At 40.5% G+C, this 12940-nt stretch overlaps 1 protein-coding gene across 5 annotated transcripts; it reads left to right on the forward strand.

The window, feature by feature from the left end:
• The first annotated feature begins 341 nt into the window (after nucleotides 1-341).
• On the forward strand, nucleotides 342-8083 carry LOC310781267 (uncharacterized protein). Of its 5 annotated transcripts, XM_083641845.1 has the most exons (12): nucleotides 347-499; nucleotides 695-779; nucleotides 1137-1199; nucleotides 1539-1622; nucleotides 2597-2659; nucleotides 4085-4168; nucleotides 4475-4537; nucleotides 5314-5376; nucleotides 6149-6211; nucleotides 6554-6637; nucleotides 6907-7038; nucleotides 7146-8083. In XM_083641845.1, the coding sequence occupies exons 1-12, from the start codon at nucleotides 410-412 to the stop codon at nucleotides 7424-7426; spliced, it is 1155 nt and encodes a 384-aa protein (XP_083497971.1). In that variant the 5' UTR covers nucleotides 347-409; the 3' UTR covers nucleotides 7427-8083. The 5 variants fall into 5 exon arrangements, with proteins under 5 accessions (XP_083497974.1, XP_083497971.1, XP_083497972.1 ...); XM_083641846.1 differs by lacking the exon at nucleotides 6554-6637; XM_083641848.1 differs by lacking the exons at nucleotides 1137-1199; nucleotides 1539-1622 and having other exon boundaries at nucleotides 342-499.
• The last annotated feature ends 4857 nt before the right edge of the window (nucleotides 8084-12940 follow it).

Consider the following 12940-nt stretch of genomic DNA (forward strand, 5'->3'; position numbering starts at 1 on the left):
ACTCATTCCGGTGAGGTGAGCCTGTTCTCCCCCCCGACCTCTGCAGAGACATGAGCTGAGGGTTATTAGACAGAAAACCACAGAGAGCTGACATTTTACTGACATCGGAAGTACGTATTTGTACTGTGCAATTTCATGTCTCAGTAGGCAACTCCCCACTGTGTCCTATAGTGCAATGCTGTGTCTGTCCTGTTTGTGTTTACTTGTGTTTTTGTCACGCTTTTGCCCAAGACAAATTTCCCTTCTGGGCCAATGAAGTTTATCTCATCATCATCTCATCATCTCGTCTCCTCAGTGAACAAACCCGTTTCCCAGTGTACAGTGTGTGACTGAACAGGGTAAGACACTACAGTATATAAGGCCGAGATGAACTGAAACAACACAGGTCGAAGAGCAGCTTACAAGTGCAATGGAGGTCACTGTGGTTGTTCAGCTGTTGCTGCTGGTCTGCTGTCTGTCTGGAGCTAAGGCTGGGAATGAAATCACCGCTGAAACCAAGGCAGGTGACGCTGCACACTCCTCTCTCTGTGTATCTATCTCTGTATTATTATTTGTCTTGCTTGTGTTTTTCTTTTACTATTCAATGTACTTGTTCTAACTGTATTTGATCACGTGAAGCACTTTGAGACTCTGCTCTGCGAAAGGTGCTATAATAAACTTTACTTACCTACTTACTTATTCTCACCTCCAACAGACCTGCAACGACTTGCTGGGAGACATGAGCATCTTGATGCCTGAACTGAGGTTGAAGATGGGCTACTTGAAGAATCAGAATGAAGGTACAGTAGCCTATGGCAGGTCATGACAGAAGGAAGGCTAACATGTTAGCATTCATTTATTTTTTTTCCATGCCAAAATAGACTGGGTTCCCATGGGCCTGGGGTTGCGTTCACCAACACTACACCTATAATAGGGAAGCATTCCCCACCACATCTGGTTGTTGTGTTGTTTGTTGAATGACATTATTTATACAGTCAATGTGAATGACGCACAACATGCTTTCGAACAATTTCTAAGGAGACTGAAGGTGCAGTAAAAGAGAAGAAACAAACATATGGTGAAGATCCACCTGTTTTGCTGTGAATCTTTTTCTACCCTCTGCTCACTTTATGAACATTGTGATGATTCTGTTGCAGCCATTGTTGCAGCACAGGCAACTCAACTGAGAGAACTGAACGAGATGAAGACACGGCTTAGAGGTATTGTGTGGAGATCATACTGGCTCTGATAATGTTAGTGAACAATCACTGATAATATTTCATAAGAACAATGATAGCCAGTGACCTAGCCAGTGACCAATAGCTACTTTAAAGTTGACAGTAAACACTACAGTGCACAAGTTTCAAGTTCTATCACAATTTCCACGTTTTCACTGACTGTAGCAAGCCTGGAAGATAGCCAAATGAGTAGTGACCATTGCATTTTTTTTCAATTGTCAAATATTTAAATACATGTTTTTTTCCCCCCATTTGAGAACCACTGCATTAGAGGAGAGGTATGTCACTTAACTGTTTTCTTTTCTCTTAACCTGGTTTCAGCACAAGCAGTAGAACTCACCACTGTGAAGGCCAGATCAAACATCACAAAAACCCAGGTGGAGGCTATGAAGAGAGTCAGAGAAGGTAAGACTGACAATAAAACTATGAAAAAAATAATATAATTGAACCCTACGAATAAATTGTGGATCTCACAAAAAATAACGTTTAAATCACACAAATAACTGTACTTCTACTTAATCAGAGAAACAATGTGATTAAATTTGGAATGACAAGAAAAAATTACACGTCTGTCCAATAGGCTAAGTAGGCCTAAATAACTCAGATATAGGGTTTGCAATTGTAACGTTCCATATAATGAAGTATCTCATGCTTGTTGATTTAATGGTTGTTTTGCACCTGCTGCTCACGTTTGAGATACTTCTGGCTCGCCTGGAAAGAAGGTGGGAGCAGCCGAGTACAGTCAGCCAATCAGAGGCAGAGAGGGGCGGGTCATGCCTTCGCCATCATGGGAAAAAAATTATCGCTTCCGGTAGGGCGAGCAGAATCCGTACCCCGGCCCTGCACATCTGGGGGCCCTAAGCCCTTCCTTGCCCTTCTTCGTAGGCTACTTGTAGACTCTTTTCTACTACAGTGAGTAGACCCCGGACACTTTTGAATAGATTATATTGTGTATTCAGGTGGTTGACATGTCTCTTTTGTAGAGCTCCAAAGCCTCCACCTGCTGCTGTTTTTTTGCCTGGGTTTAGTCATATAACTTTGTCAAACAATTTTAACATTGTTGTATAACCAACTTATCATTATCATTAATTTTTTTCCCATGCCAAAATAGACTGGGTTCCCATGGGCCTGGGGTTGCATTCACCAACACTACACCTATAATAGGGAAGCATTCCCCACCACATCTGGTTGTTTGTTGAATGACATTATTTATACAGTCAATGTGAATGACGCACAACATGCTTTTGAACAATTTCTAAGGAGACTGAAGGTGCAGTAAAAGAGAAGAAACATACATATGGTGAAGATCCACCTGTTTTGCTGTGAATCTTTTTCTACCCTCTGCTCACTTTATGAACATTGTGATGATTCTGTTGCAGCCATTGTTGCAGCACAGGCAACTCAACTGAGAGAACTGAACGAGACGAAGACACGGCTTAGAGGTATTGTGTGGAGATCATAATGAGAGGTATGTCACTTAACTGTTTTCTTTTCTCTTAACCTCTTCCCCCCTAGCGGGCCCGCCGGCGGGCTGAGCCCTTGTCATCTCTCACAAATGACTATCTACAGCAGCCTAGGAAGCAGGCAGCGAGACATACAGTACACCAAAATGTCAGGAAGAAATGTGGCTACAAGACTCTGACAAGCATTTGTATTCAAACGAAAAATAATTCCAACCCCAAGCAACAATATCACCATGTAGCAAAAACAAGAAAACCGTGCATGCCTGCGTTTATGTGGTGATTTGTTTTTGCGAGTGAATCTTTTCTCTCCAAACGAGGCGGCTTTGGATAGCTAAGGCTCTGCTCTTTCCAAAGAGGTATAGATCGTCTCTGAGAGATGAAAACTCACTCAGTAGGCTGTCAAAGAACAGCAAAAAAGTTTTAACGTTTTACAGATAAAACTACAAGTTATGTCTTACCTTTGCTGTTTTCAAATCAAAAGTTGTGTTTGACTTCATAAAAACGCTACTAATTGCTACTCCTAATGCCTCTTCATCATCTTAAAGTGTTGTTTTTTTACAGTCATCGTGTTTACAAAGCCATATGGAGGATTTTACATGGAGTGGTCATCTTCACAGAATAGACGAGCTTTGGGCTCAGTCGACAGCATTTCCTGGAAAACGGTCTGACATAAATTCTTTCAGTTTATGTCGATTCTATTGGCTCTGACGCTTCCATAGAGGTGTCAATCATCGAAATCGGCCAATGGGGTCCCGAGATATCCCTCTGCGTAACGTCCCAAGCTTTGCCTGCAATTTCAAGAGGCTTTTCTGATGCATTTCACAGAGTAAAAATACAGATATAACGCTTGAGGGTTATCCAAACCATAACGCATATTAACTGAGTACCTATAGTGATATGTAAGTAGGAGAAAAAAAAGGTATTTCAGTGTTCTACCATAGAAAAGTCAAATGGCACCCATGATACCCAAATTGTGCCCAGATCATGTCCGCCTGGGCCTACATGTAGTAAATCATCTGTACAATTGCTCTGGTTCACTTTCTAAGGATTTCCTTTGATACAAGCACTCATAAGATATTAGTCTACTGCTCCATAGAATAATTTGGCTACCAACCCATGATTTTCAGGTGCTTTTCATCCAAAATAGTGTTGTTTTTTTTGGGCGGAGCTTGAATTTTTAATTTTTTGCCATGTTCTAACTGATTTTACTCTGATACAGTACATTTGTAATTAATTCTGACACTTTTACAGCAATCTCACAGGTGTTGGCTAGCTTTTGAAAAAAATAATTTTCGGAAAATACCCTGTAGTTGTGGAGATATACTCAATTCAGTTCAGGCATGTCATTTTCGGCAGGTGAGCTGAAAAATGGGCTTAGGGGTTAACAGGTTAACCTGGTTTCAGCACAAGCAGTAGAACTCACCACTGTGAAGGCCAGATCAAACATCACAAAAACCCAGGTGGAGGCTCTGAAGAGAGACAGAGAAGGTAAGACTGACAATAAAACTATGAAAAAAACAATATAATTGAACCCTACCTAAAAATTGTGGATCTCACAAAAAATAACATTTAAATCACACAAAACTTTGGTACAGTACATTTTAAAATAAGTCCAATGTAGACTAAATGTCACCAATTTGACTGAAACGTCTACATTTTAGACAGCAATTTTGACACAAACTCAAACATTTTATCGCAACAATCTCATTGCTTCAACCTTGGCCACACTAAAAAAGATGACATATTTTTCTACCCTCTGCTCACTTTATGAACATTGTGATTATTCTGTTGCAGCCATTGTTGCAGCACAGGCAACTCAACTGAGAGAACTGAACGAGATGAAGACACGGCTTAGAGGTATTGTGTGGAGATCATAATGGCTCTGATAATGTTAGTGAACAATCACTGATAATATTTCATAAGAACAATGATAGCCAGTGACCTAGCCAGTGACCAATAGCTACTGTAAAGTTGACAGTAAACACTACAGTGCACAAGTTTCAAGTTCTATCACGATTTCCAAGTTTTCACTGACTGTAGCAAGCCTGGAAGATAGCCAAATGAGTAGTGACCATTGCATTTTTTTTTTCAATTGTCAAATATTTAAATACATGTTGTTGTTTTTTACATTAGAGCAGAGGTTCTCAAATGTTTTTCAGCCAAGGAGCCCTTACAAGATAGAAAATATACCGGGGACCCCCTCATTCTGATTTGTGATTTTGGGCTAAGCTTAATTGTTTCCATGGTAGCTTGACTTTTAAATTGATATGTTTCTTAGATTAGGATGTAATCCATGAACCATTTTAGATTTAAAGCATCAAATAGGTTCGTGGAACTATGGAGCTTTTGCAAAAAAATGTTTTAATATTTTATTTTCCTGAAAACTTTTCGCGGACCCCCTGGCAAAGTGCCACGGACACCTGCATTCCCCACCACATCTGGTTGTTTGTTGAATGACATTATTTATACAGTCAATGTGAATGACGCACAACATGCTTTTGAACAATTTCTAAGGAGACTGAAGGTGCAGTAAAAGAGAAGAAACAAACATATGGTGAAGATCCACCTGTTTTGCTGTGAATCTTTTTCTACCCTCTGCTCACTTTATGAACATTGTGATGATTCTGTTGCAGCCAATGTTGCAGCACAGGCAACTCAACTGAGAGAACTGAACAAGATGAAGACACGGCTTAGAGGTATTGTGTGGAGATCATAATGGCTCTGATAATGTTAGTGAACAATCACTGATAATATTTCATAAGAACAATGATAGCCAGTGACCTAGCCAGTGGCCAATAGCTACTGTAAAGTTGACAGTAAACACTACAGTGCACAAGTTTCAAGTTCTATCACAATTTCCAAGTTTTCACTGACTGTAGCAAGCCTGGAAGATAGCCAAATGAGTAGTGACCATTGCATTTTTTTTTCAATTGTCAAATATTTAAATACATGTTGTTTTTTTACATTAGAGCAGAGGTTCTCAATGTTTTTCAGCCAAGGAGCCCTTACAAGATAGAAAATATACCGGGGACCCCCTCATTCTGATTTGTGATTTTGGGCTAAGCTTAATTGTTTCCACGGTAGCTTGACTTTTAAATTGATATGTTTCTTAGATTAGGATGTAATCCATGAACCATTTTAGATTTAAAGCATCAAATAGGTTCGTGGAACTATGAAGCTTTTGCAAAAATTTTTTTTAATATTTTATTTTCCTGAAAACTTTTCGCGGACCCCCTGGCAAAGTGCCACGGACACCTGCATTCCCCACCACATCTGGTTGTTTGTTGAATGACATTATTTATACAGTCAATGTGAATGACGCACAACATGCTTTTGAACAATTTCTAAGGAGACTGAAGGTGCAGTAAAAGAGAAGAAACAAACATATGGTGAAGATCCACCTGTTTTGCTGTGAATCTTTTTCTACCCTCTGCTCACTTTATGAACATTGTGATGATTCTGTTGCAGCCAATGTTGCAGCACAGGCAACTCAACTGAGAGAACTGAACGAGATGAAGACACGGCTTAGAGGTATTGTGTGGAGATCATACTGGCTCTGATAATGTTAGTGAACAATCACTGATAATATTTCATAAGAACAATGATAGCCAGTGACCTAGCCAGTGACCAATAGCTACTGGAAAGTTGACAGTAAACACTACAGTGCACAAGTTTCAAGTTCTATCACAATTTCCAAGTTTTCACTGACTGTAGCAAGCCTGGAAGATAGCCAAATGAGTAGTGACCATTGCATTTTTTTTTTTCAATTGTCAAATATTTAAATACATGTTTTTTTCCCCCCATTTGAGAACCACTGCATTAGAGGAGAGGTATGTCACTTAACTGTTTTCTTTTCTCTTAACCTGGTTTCAGCACAAGCAGTAGAACTCACCACTGTGAAGGCCAGATCAGACATCACAAAAACCCAGGTGGAGGCTCTGAAGAGAGACAGAGAAGGTAAGACTGACAATAAAACTATGAAAAAAACAATATAATTGAACCCTACCTAAAAATTGTGGATCTCACAAAAAATAACATTTAAATCACACAAAACTTTGGTACAGTACGTTTTAAAATAAGTCCAATGTAGACTAAATGTCACCAATTTGACTGAAACGTCTACATTTTAGACAGCAATTTTGACACAAACTCAAACATTTTATTGCAACAATCTCCATTGCTTCAACCTTGGCCGCACTAAAAAAGATAACATTGCTCTCTCTCAGTCTCTCAGGTGGCTTTCTCAGCCTCTCTGGTGGCTTCAGGCCAACAGACTCTTGGACCATATAAGACAATGACCACTCTAGTCTACAAACGCGTCGTCACTAACATTGGAAATGCCTACAACTCAAACACAGGTATTCTACAAACTCATGACTTCCAGCAATCAATTTGATGTCAAGTTGTTTGTCACATGTTGTATCAGTTGATTTTAAAAGTAAAAGTACAACAAAATGTTCTTCAGGTTCCTTCATTGCGCCAGTGAGAGGTGCCTACCACTTCGAGTTCTACGTGGGTGCATTTGGACATTCACGTCCTTCAGGTGCTGTCTTGGTCAAGAATGGATGGCATATATGTACTGCGTATGAACATCAGGCAGCTGGCTTTGTGAGTTCCGCTAACGGCGCCTCCCTGCATCTGGAGGTTGGAGATGTTGTAGTTGTGCGTCTCTTTCTGACCACAAGAGTGTTTGACAATGGAAATCACCACAGCACCTTCAGTGGTCATCTGCTGTTCACCATGTAACACAATGGATAAATCACTTGATTTCTTACTCTATGATCTAGTTGGGCATTCTTATATGTATCTAGATTTCTGTTTTTTTAAATGTATGATAATAGTATAAATGAATAGTAATAGGAGTGTCTTAAACAAGTCCTTCAATGTCATTTAATTATAGCTCTGAGTATCTTTATGGCAAAGTATAGTATTCTTGTAACCTGATAAACATATATCTTATTTACTTTTGCTTCCTTCCGTCTTCCTTGTATGTCCTGGGTGTTCAGGACAATGCAGAGTATAGCAACAACAACAACAGACTCTAGTCTCGACTTTAATGAAAATGATCCTATAATATAATACTTTTTCCGTTCTTGGCTAATGCAGGACATGACACTGTCATGGTTTTGGTCTAGATTTCCCTGAACAGCAAACAATAGAAGAGTTGGTGGGAGATGCTTTGGCTATGAAATGATTAAAAAACATTTGAAGGCTATTGTGCAAAACATTTGTACATTTAGCATCACCTGATTCCAGTTTTCAACATGTAGATCCTGAACATTTTTCATGTATTACTTGTTGCTTGAACCTTTACATATGGTGTGTGTATACAATGTAAAGTGAAATATGTGAGGAACTGGACTGCTGCTGTTGGCATGAGACTATTAAAAAGCATTCAAAGGCTCCCTGTGCAAAAAGTTTCATTTTGTACTTTTACATCTTCATCCCACTTTTCAATATTTACCCCCCAAAAGGTTTGAAGTCTTGTTTGTTAATGTATATAAAATGTTTGATGTTGTGTTTGTTATATTAGCATAGGAAATGCAGTCATTTACCAGAATGATTTACATTGCAACATGTTTGTACATATGATCATAAAATACATGCACAAGAATAATATCATCTAAATCTCGCTTTTAGTGTGTGGCTCAGATGAGTGTAGATTAGATATATTGTGATTAAGAAGCATCCAGTGCAGAGTTTTCCCTCTGGAATACCATTTTAAAACATCTCTTTATGATTTCCTTTGTCTAGGTGATTCAATTCAATTCGTTTATTTGTTCGATAGGGGACAGGTGTACATTAATGAACATTTAAAAAAAAATGCAAATGCACGACAATTGCCGTCACAGGACTGATTTCCATTGCTTGTCCCCCTGACCGATGATATAGGCTTAGAGTCCTGATACGGGTAAAAAGTAACAGTGCAGCAAAAACATATTTAAAATGTAAACACAAAACAAAGTGCAAGTATGCAGAGAGGTAGTCCTAATAGGGGTAAAAAGTTACATAGTGCAACAAAACATATTAAAATATAAACACAATGCAAAGTGAGAAACTGAGTTAGAGCTCTACATGGCTCTACATGGCTAAGTGAAAAGTGCTGAGTGCAAAGTATACAGGAATTACAGTCTGATACTAAAACCTGAGTTTGGGATCAACATACAGCTAAAAAGTGAGATCCACATAAAGGACTCACTCAGACAAGATATAAGAAAAGATAAAGAATAAAAAAACAGAGATACAACACATATAGTATAAACATACTATTCTATGCCCTAGTGATGTGTGCATAGTTGAGTGGACTTCAGCCATCTCTTCACTTGACCCTTGAACATGCCAAGTGTTGGGCATTCCCTAATGGCCGATGGGATTGTGTTCCAGAGTTTTCCACCCTTGACCGATGACCATGAATTAAGACGTGGATTGGTTTGTGTTGTCGTTGTTGGTTGTTGCACTTGATCATAAAAAAAATAATGTCATGCAAAAACACTGTGTTCGTCTCCTCCTTTTCAAAAATCCTAATGGTTTTCTACATGAGAGTTCAGGCATCCAAAGGGTAACAGATTTGGGTGACTAATTTTTGCCTTTTTCATGTGAAAATGCTGAATAGCAGTTTCACAGCATTAATAATCAAATTAAACTACCAGAAAAGGTGACTTATTTATTTATAACTCTGCACATTCAGCCTGTGGGGGGTGTTACGAATAGGAACAAGCAGAGCCATGTATATAGAAGAGTCACGACATCTCCATTCCAGACACCAGTTTTTTACAGTACTCTCAAGAGTTCCAGGAAGTAAGGTCCTGGATTAAGCAGCACTGTCGAGTTGCAGCAAAATGGACAGTTTGTGTTGTACTTTGAAAGGGATTTTTTTTAGAATCAAATTGTACATTATCAGCTTTATTTTAGCATTCAAAAGTAGCGCGAGACCCCTTCCTGGCTGTTCATTGGCTAATGAGTCACGCATTTTGGTCCTCCGCTGACACCACTCTCTCTCTAAATTGCTCTGGGAACAAGGAACAAGGAACGAGGAACAAGGATGTCTCAATGACAAAAGGTGGAAACCCCCTGGTCTAACAGGCTTAACTTACCGTCTTAACAGTAGAGTGCATACCTCAGCCAACCATAATAACATTTTGTTGTGTTACATAAATCCGTTTGGAGGCTGGGAACCTTTTTGTGATTGGCCATGCCCATTGGCACACCCCCTTTTGGCCAGTGGGCAATGAAAGTGAATGAGTTCTAAGTAGGCCCATGACCTTGTCTACAAGGTCAGGTTGATACCTGATGCAGCATTTGCGTGTATATCCCTCATTTGTGATGCGGTTCGCGGTCTTAAAGGGATACACACACAAATGCTGCATCTGGTATCAATGGGTTAACAGACGAACAAAACAAAATCATGACCTCCCCAGCCAACTCTGTTGGTGGAGGTAACCTTTCAACTGAAGGAAGTAAAGCATGACCAGTGATCACTATTCCACATGGTTTTGAAAGTCTACCAGCAGCACTGATTTTGTAGAAGCCTATATGCACTAATTAAACCTATTCAAATAATTTTATTTGAGAATGTAAAAATACTACTACTGATAAGAATAATGAATGTGTGTGTGACTGTGTGTGTGTGTGTGTGTGTGTGTGTGTGTGTGTGTGTGTGTGTGTGTGTGTGTGTGTGTGTGTGTGTGTGTGTGTGTGTGTGTGTGTGTGTGTGTGTGTGTGTGACTGTGTGCGCGCGCGTGTGTGCATGTGTGTGATGTTTTAATGATCTTCAATTCTGGAACATACTAATATTTCCACATAACTTGACACCCAGAAATGCTGAACCCCCCGCGGCAGTTAATAGTATGAGTTGTGCCAATGCCCAAACAAACGTTAATATCTCAAAAACTATACATCACATCGCTTATATTTTGACATTCTGAGTGAGAGCAGAAGTAGCTCAAGAGTTTGACGTATAATATGCATGTCGTGTTAAAGTTGTGTGAACTGTCACAGTTTTTAAAATGTAAACAGAGTTAACTGGCTAGAGTCAGACACTCGCGCCTCACGCCACTTGGACTCCATAGGGTTCCATTGCAGTTACCACCCAGTGACGCGGTTTGTTCACCAAAATGCTGCTCTGCTGATCCCTCGTATACAGTACAGAACATACAGGACGTGCTCATTCAACCTGTCCAGTGACAAATAAAGGGAAAACAAAACATGCCATGCATAATTAAAAAAAAGGCTGAACCAAGGCACTCTTCTCAGATTTATTTATAGGAACAAGGAACAAGGAACAAGGATGTCTCAATGACAAAAGGTGGAAACCCCCTGGTCTTAACAGGCTTAACTTACTGTCTTAACAGGCTTAACTTACTGTCTTAACAGTAGAGTGCATACCTCAGCCAACCATAACAACATACTAATATTTCCACATAACTTGGAGCCTCAGACTGACAGCATCACAGTGAATTGTTGTTTTCAAAGTAAATCAGGGAAAGGTCAGAGAAAGACTGTGAAGCAGGACATAGGACGAATCAGCGTGCCGTCACTTGACACCCAGAAATGCTGAACCCCGCGGCAGTTAATAGTATGAGTTGTGCCAAACAAACGTTAATATCTCAAAAACTATACAGCACATTGCTTATATTTTGACATTCTGAGTGAGAGCAGTAGCTCAAGAGTTTGACGTATAATATATGCATGTCGTGTTAAAGTTGTGTGAACTGTCACAGTTTTTAAAATGTAAACAGGGCAGCTGCTTTTTGGACCATCTGGAGACGACATAAAGTGCATTACAGTAATCTAATCGATTTGTGATGAATGCGTGGATCACCCTCTCCAGGTCCATTCGAGAGAAGTAAGGTTTCGTTTTAGCTAAAAGTCTCAGTTGAAAAAAGCTGGTTTTTACCACGGAGCTTATCTGTTTGTCAAATTTAAAAGCACTATCGAAGGTCACGCCAAGATTCCTGACGGAGGAGCGCATGTTTGGGCCGAGAGGGCCTAGGGCATCGGCAACAGGGGACGGGGAAATGTTGCCAAATAAAATAATCTCAGTTTTACCCTCATTTAGGTTGAGAAAGTTGGCGCTCATCCAGGTTTTGATCTCAGCTAAACAGTCAAGGAGTGGATGTAGTGCAGTCTTACCTTTGTTGGCCTTTAGGGGTAGGTAGAGCTGTACATCGTCTGCAAAATAGTGGAAGGCCATATTATGCTTTGTCAGGATTTCACCTAGGGGCAACATGTATACTAAGAAGAGGGCGGGGCCCAAAATCGACCCTTGGGGCACCCCACAGGTAAGAGGGGCCACAGAAGAAAACATTTTGCCTAACTGGACAGAGAAACTCCGGCCAGTCAGATATGATCTAAACCAGTGGTTCCCAACCTTTTTACACCAAGTACCACCTGAGAAAGTAGTTGGCTCTCCAAGTACCACCATATGACCGACGTTAAAATACAGTCTATTCAGCTATGCACAGTTCACGCAGGAGGCAAATTTATTCTAACCTGCAGCCAGGGGCGGACTGGGATTCTAATTCAGGCCGGGCATTACATAGCAAGCAGGCCAAGCCAATACGGGCTGATGCACGTGCTGGCGTCCGTAGGGCGACGGTGAAAGGTTTGGGCCATTTGAAGCTCAATTTGAGCCGTTTGAAGCCCAATTTGGGCTGTTTGAAGCCAGATTTGGGCCGTTTGAAGCCAGATTTGGGCCGTTTGAAGCCAGATTTGGGCCGTTTGAAGCCCAATTTGGGCCGAGTCCAATTTTACAATGAGATGCACCCACTTTAACCCTGAATAAAGTAATAAAACCACTAGTAAACCAGTAGGCAGCGCCTGGCCTGCTGTTCAGTGAGTGGCCTGACTGGGGGCACCAATTTTTTTTTTTTTTTTTTTGCAGGCCAGGCCAGGCCAGGCCACCGGGCATTTGCCCGATGTGCCCGATTATGCAGTCCGCGCCTGCCTGCAGCCTATGTGCAACCTGCAGCTGCACTTGTGCTGGGTTGACTGCTGTCTTCACCTCCTTGTGCTTCATCGTTGCTGCTCTCCTCTACTACAGCTCTTTTACGATTCCCTCCCGTTTTGATCCACTTTAGCATCCCTCCTCGTCTTTGTTCACCACTTGTGTAACCATGCGGGGCGGGCAGGTAAATGTGCATGCGCAACAGGTATAGTGTCCGTCAGAAACAAATATTTGTTTCTAAATCTCAAGACAACAAAATAAACCTCAATTTCAATGATCACAAGTTTATTTTAATTCGTAGTATTATTTTGATA

Source organism: Poromitra crassiceps, assembly GCF_964638095.1.
Source record: "Poromitra crassiceps genome assembly, chromosome: 8".
In the NCBI taxonomy this organism is placed as follows: Eukaryota; Metazoa; Chordata; class Actinopteri; order Beryciformes; family Melamphaidae; genus Poromitra; species Poromitra crassiceps.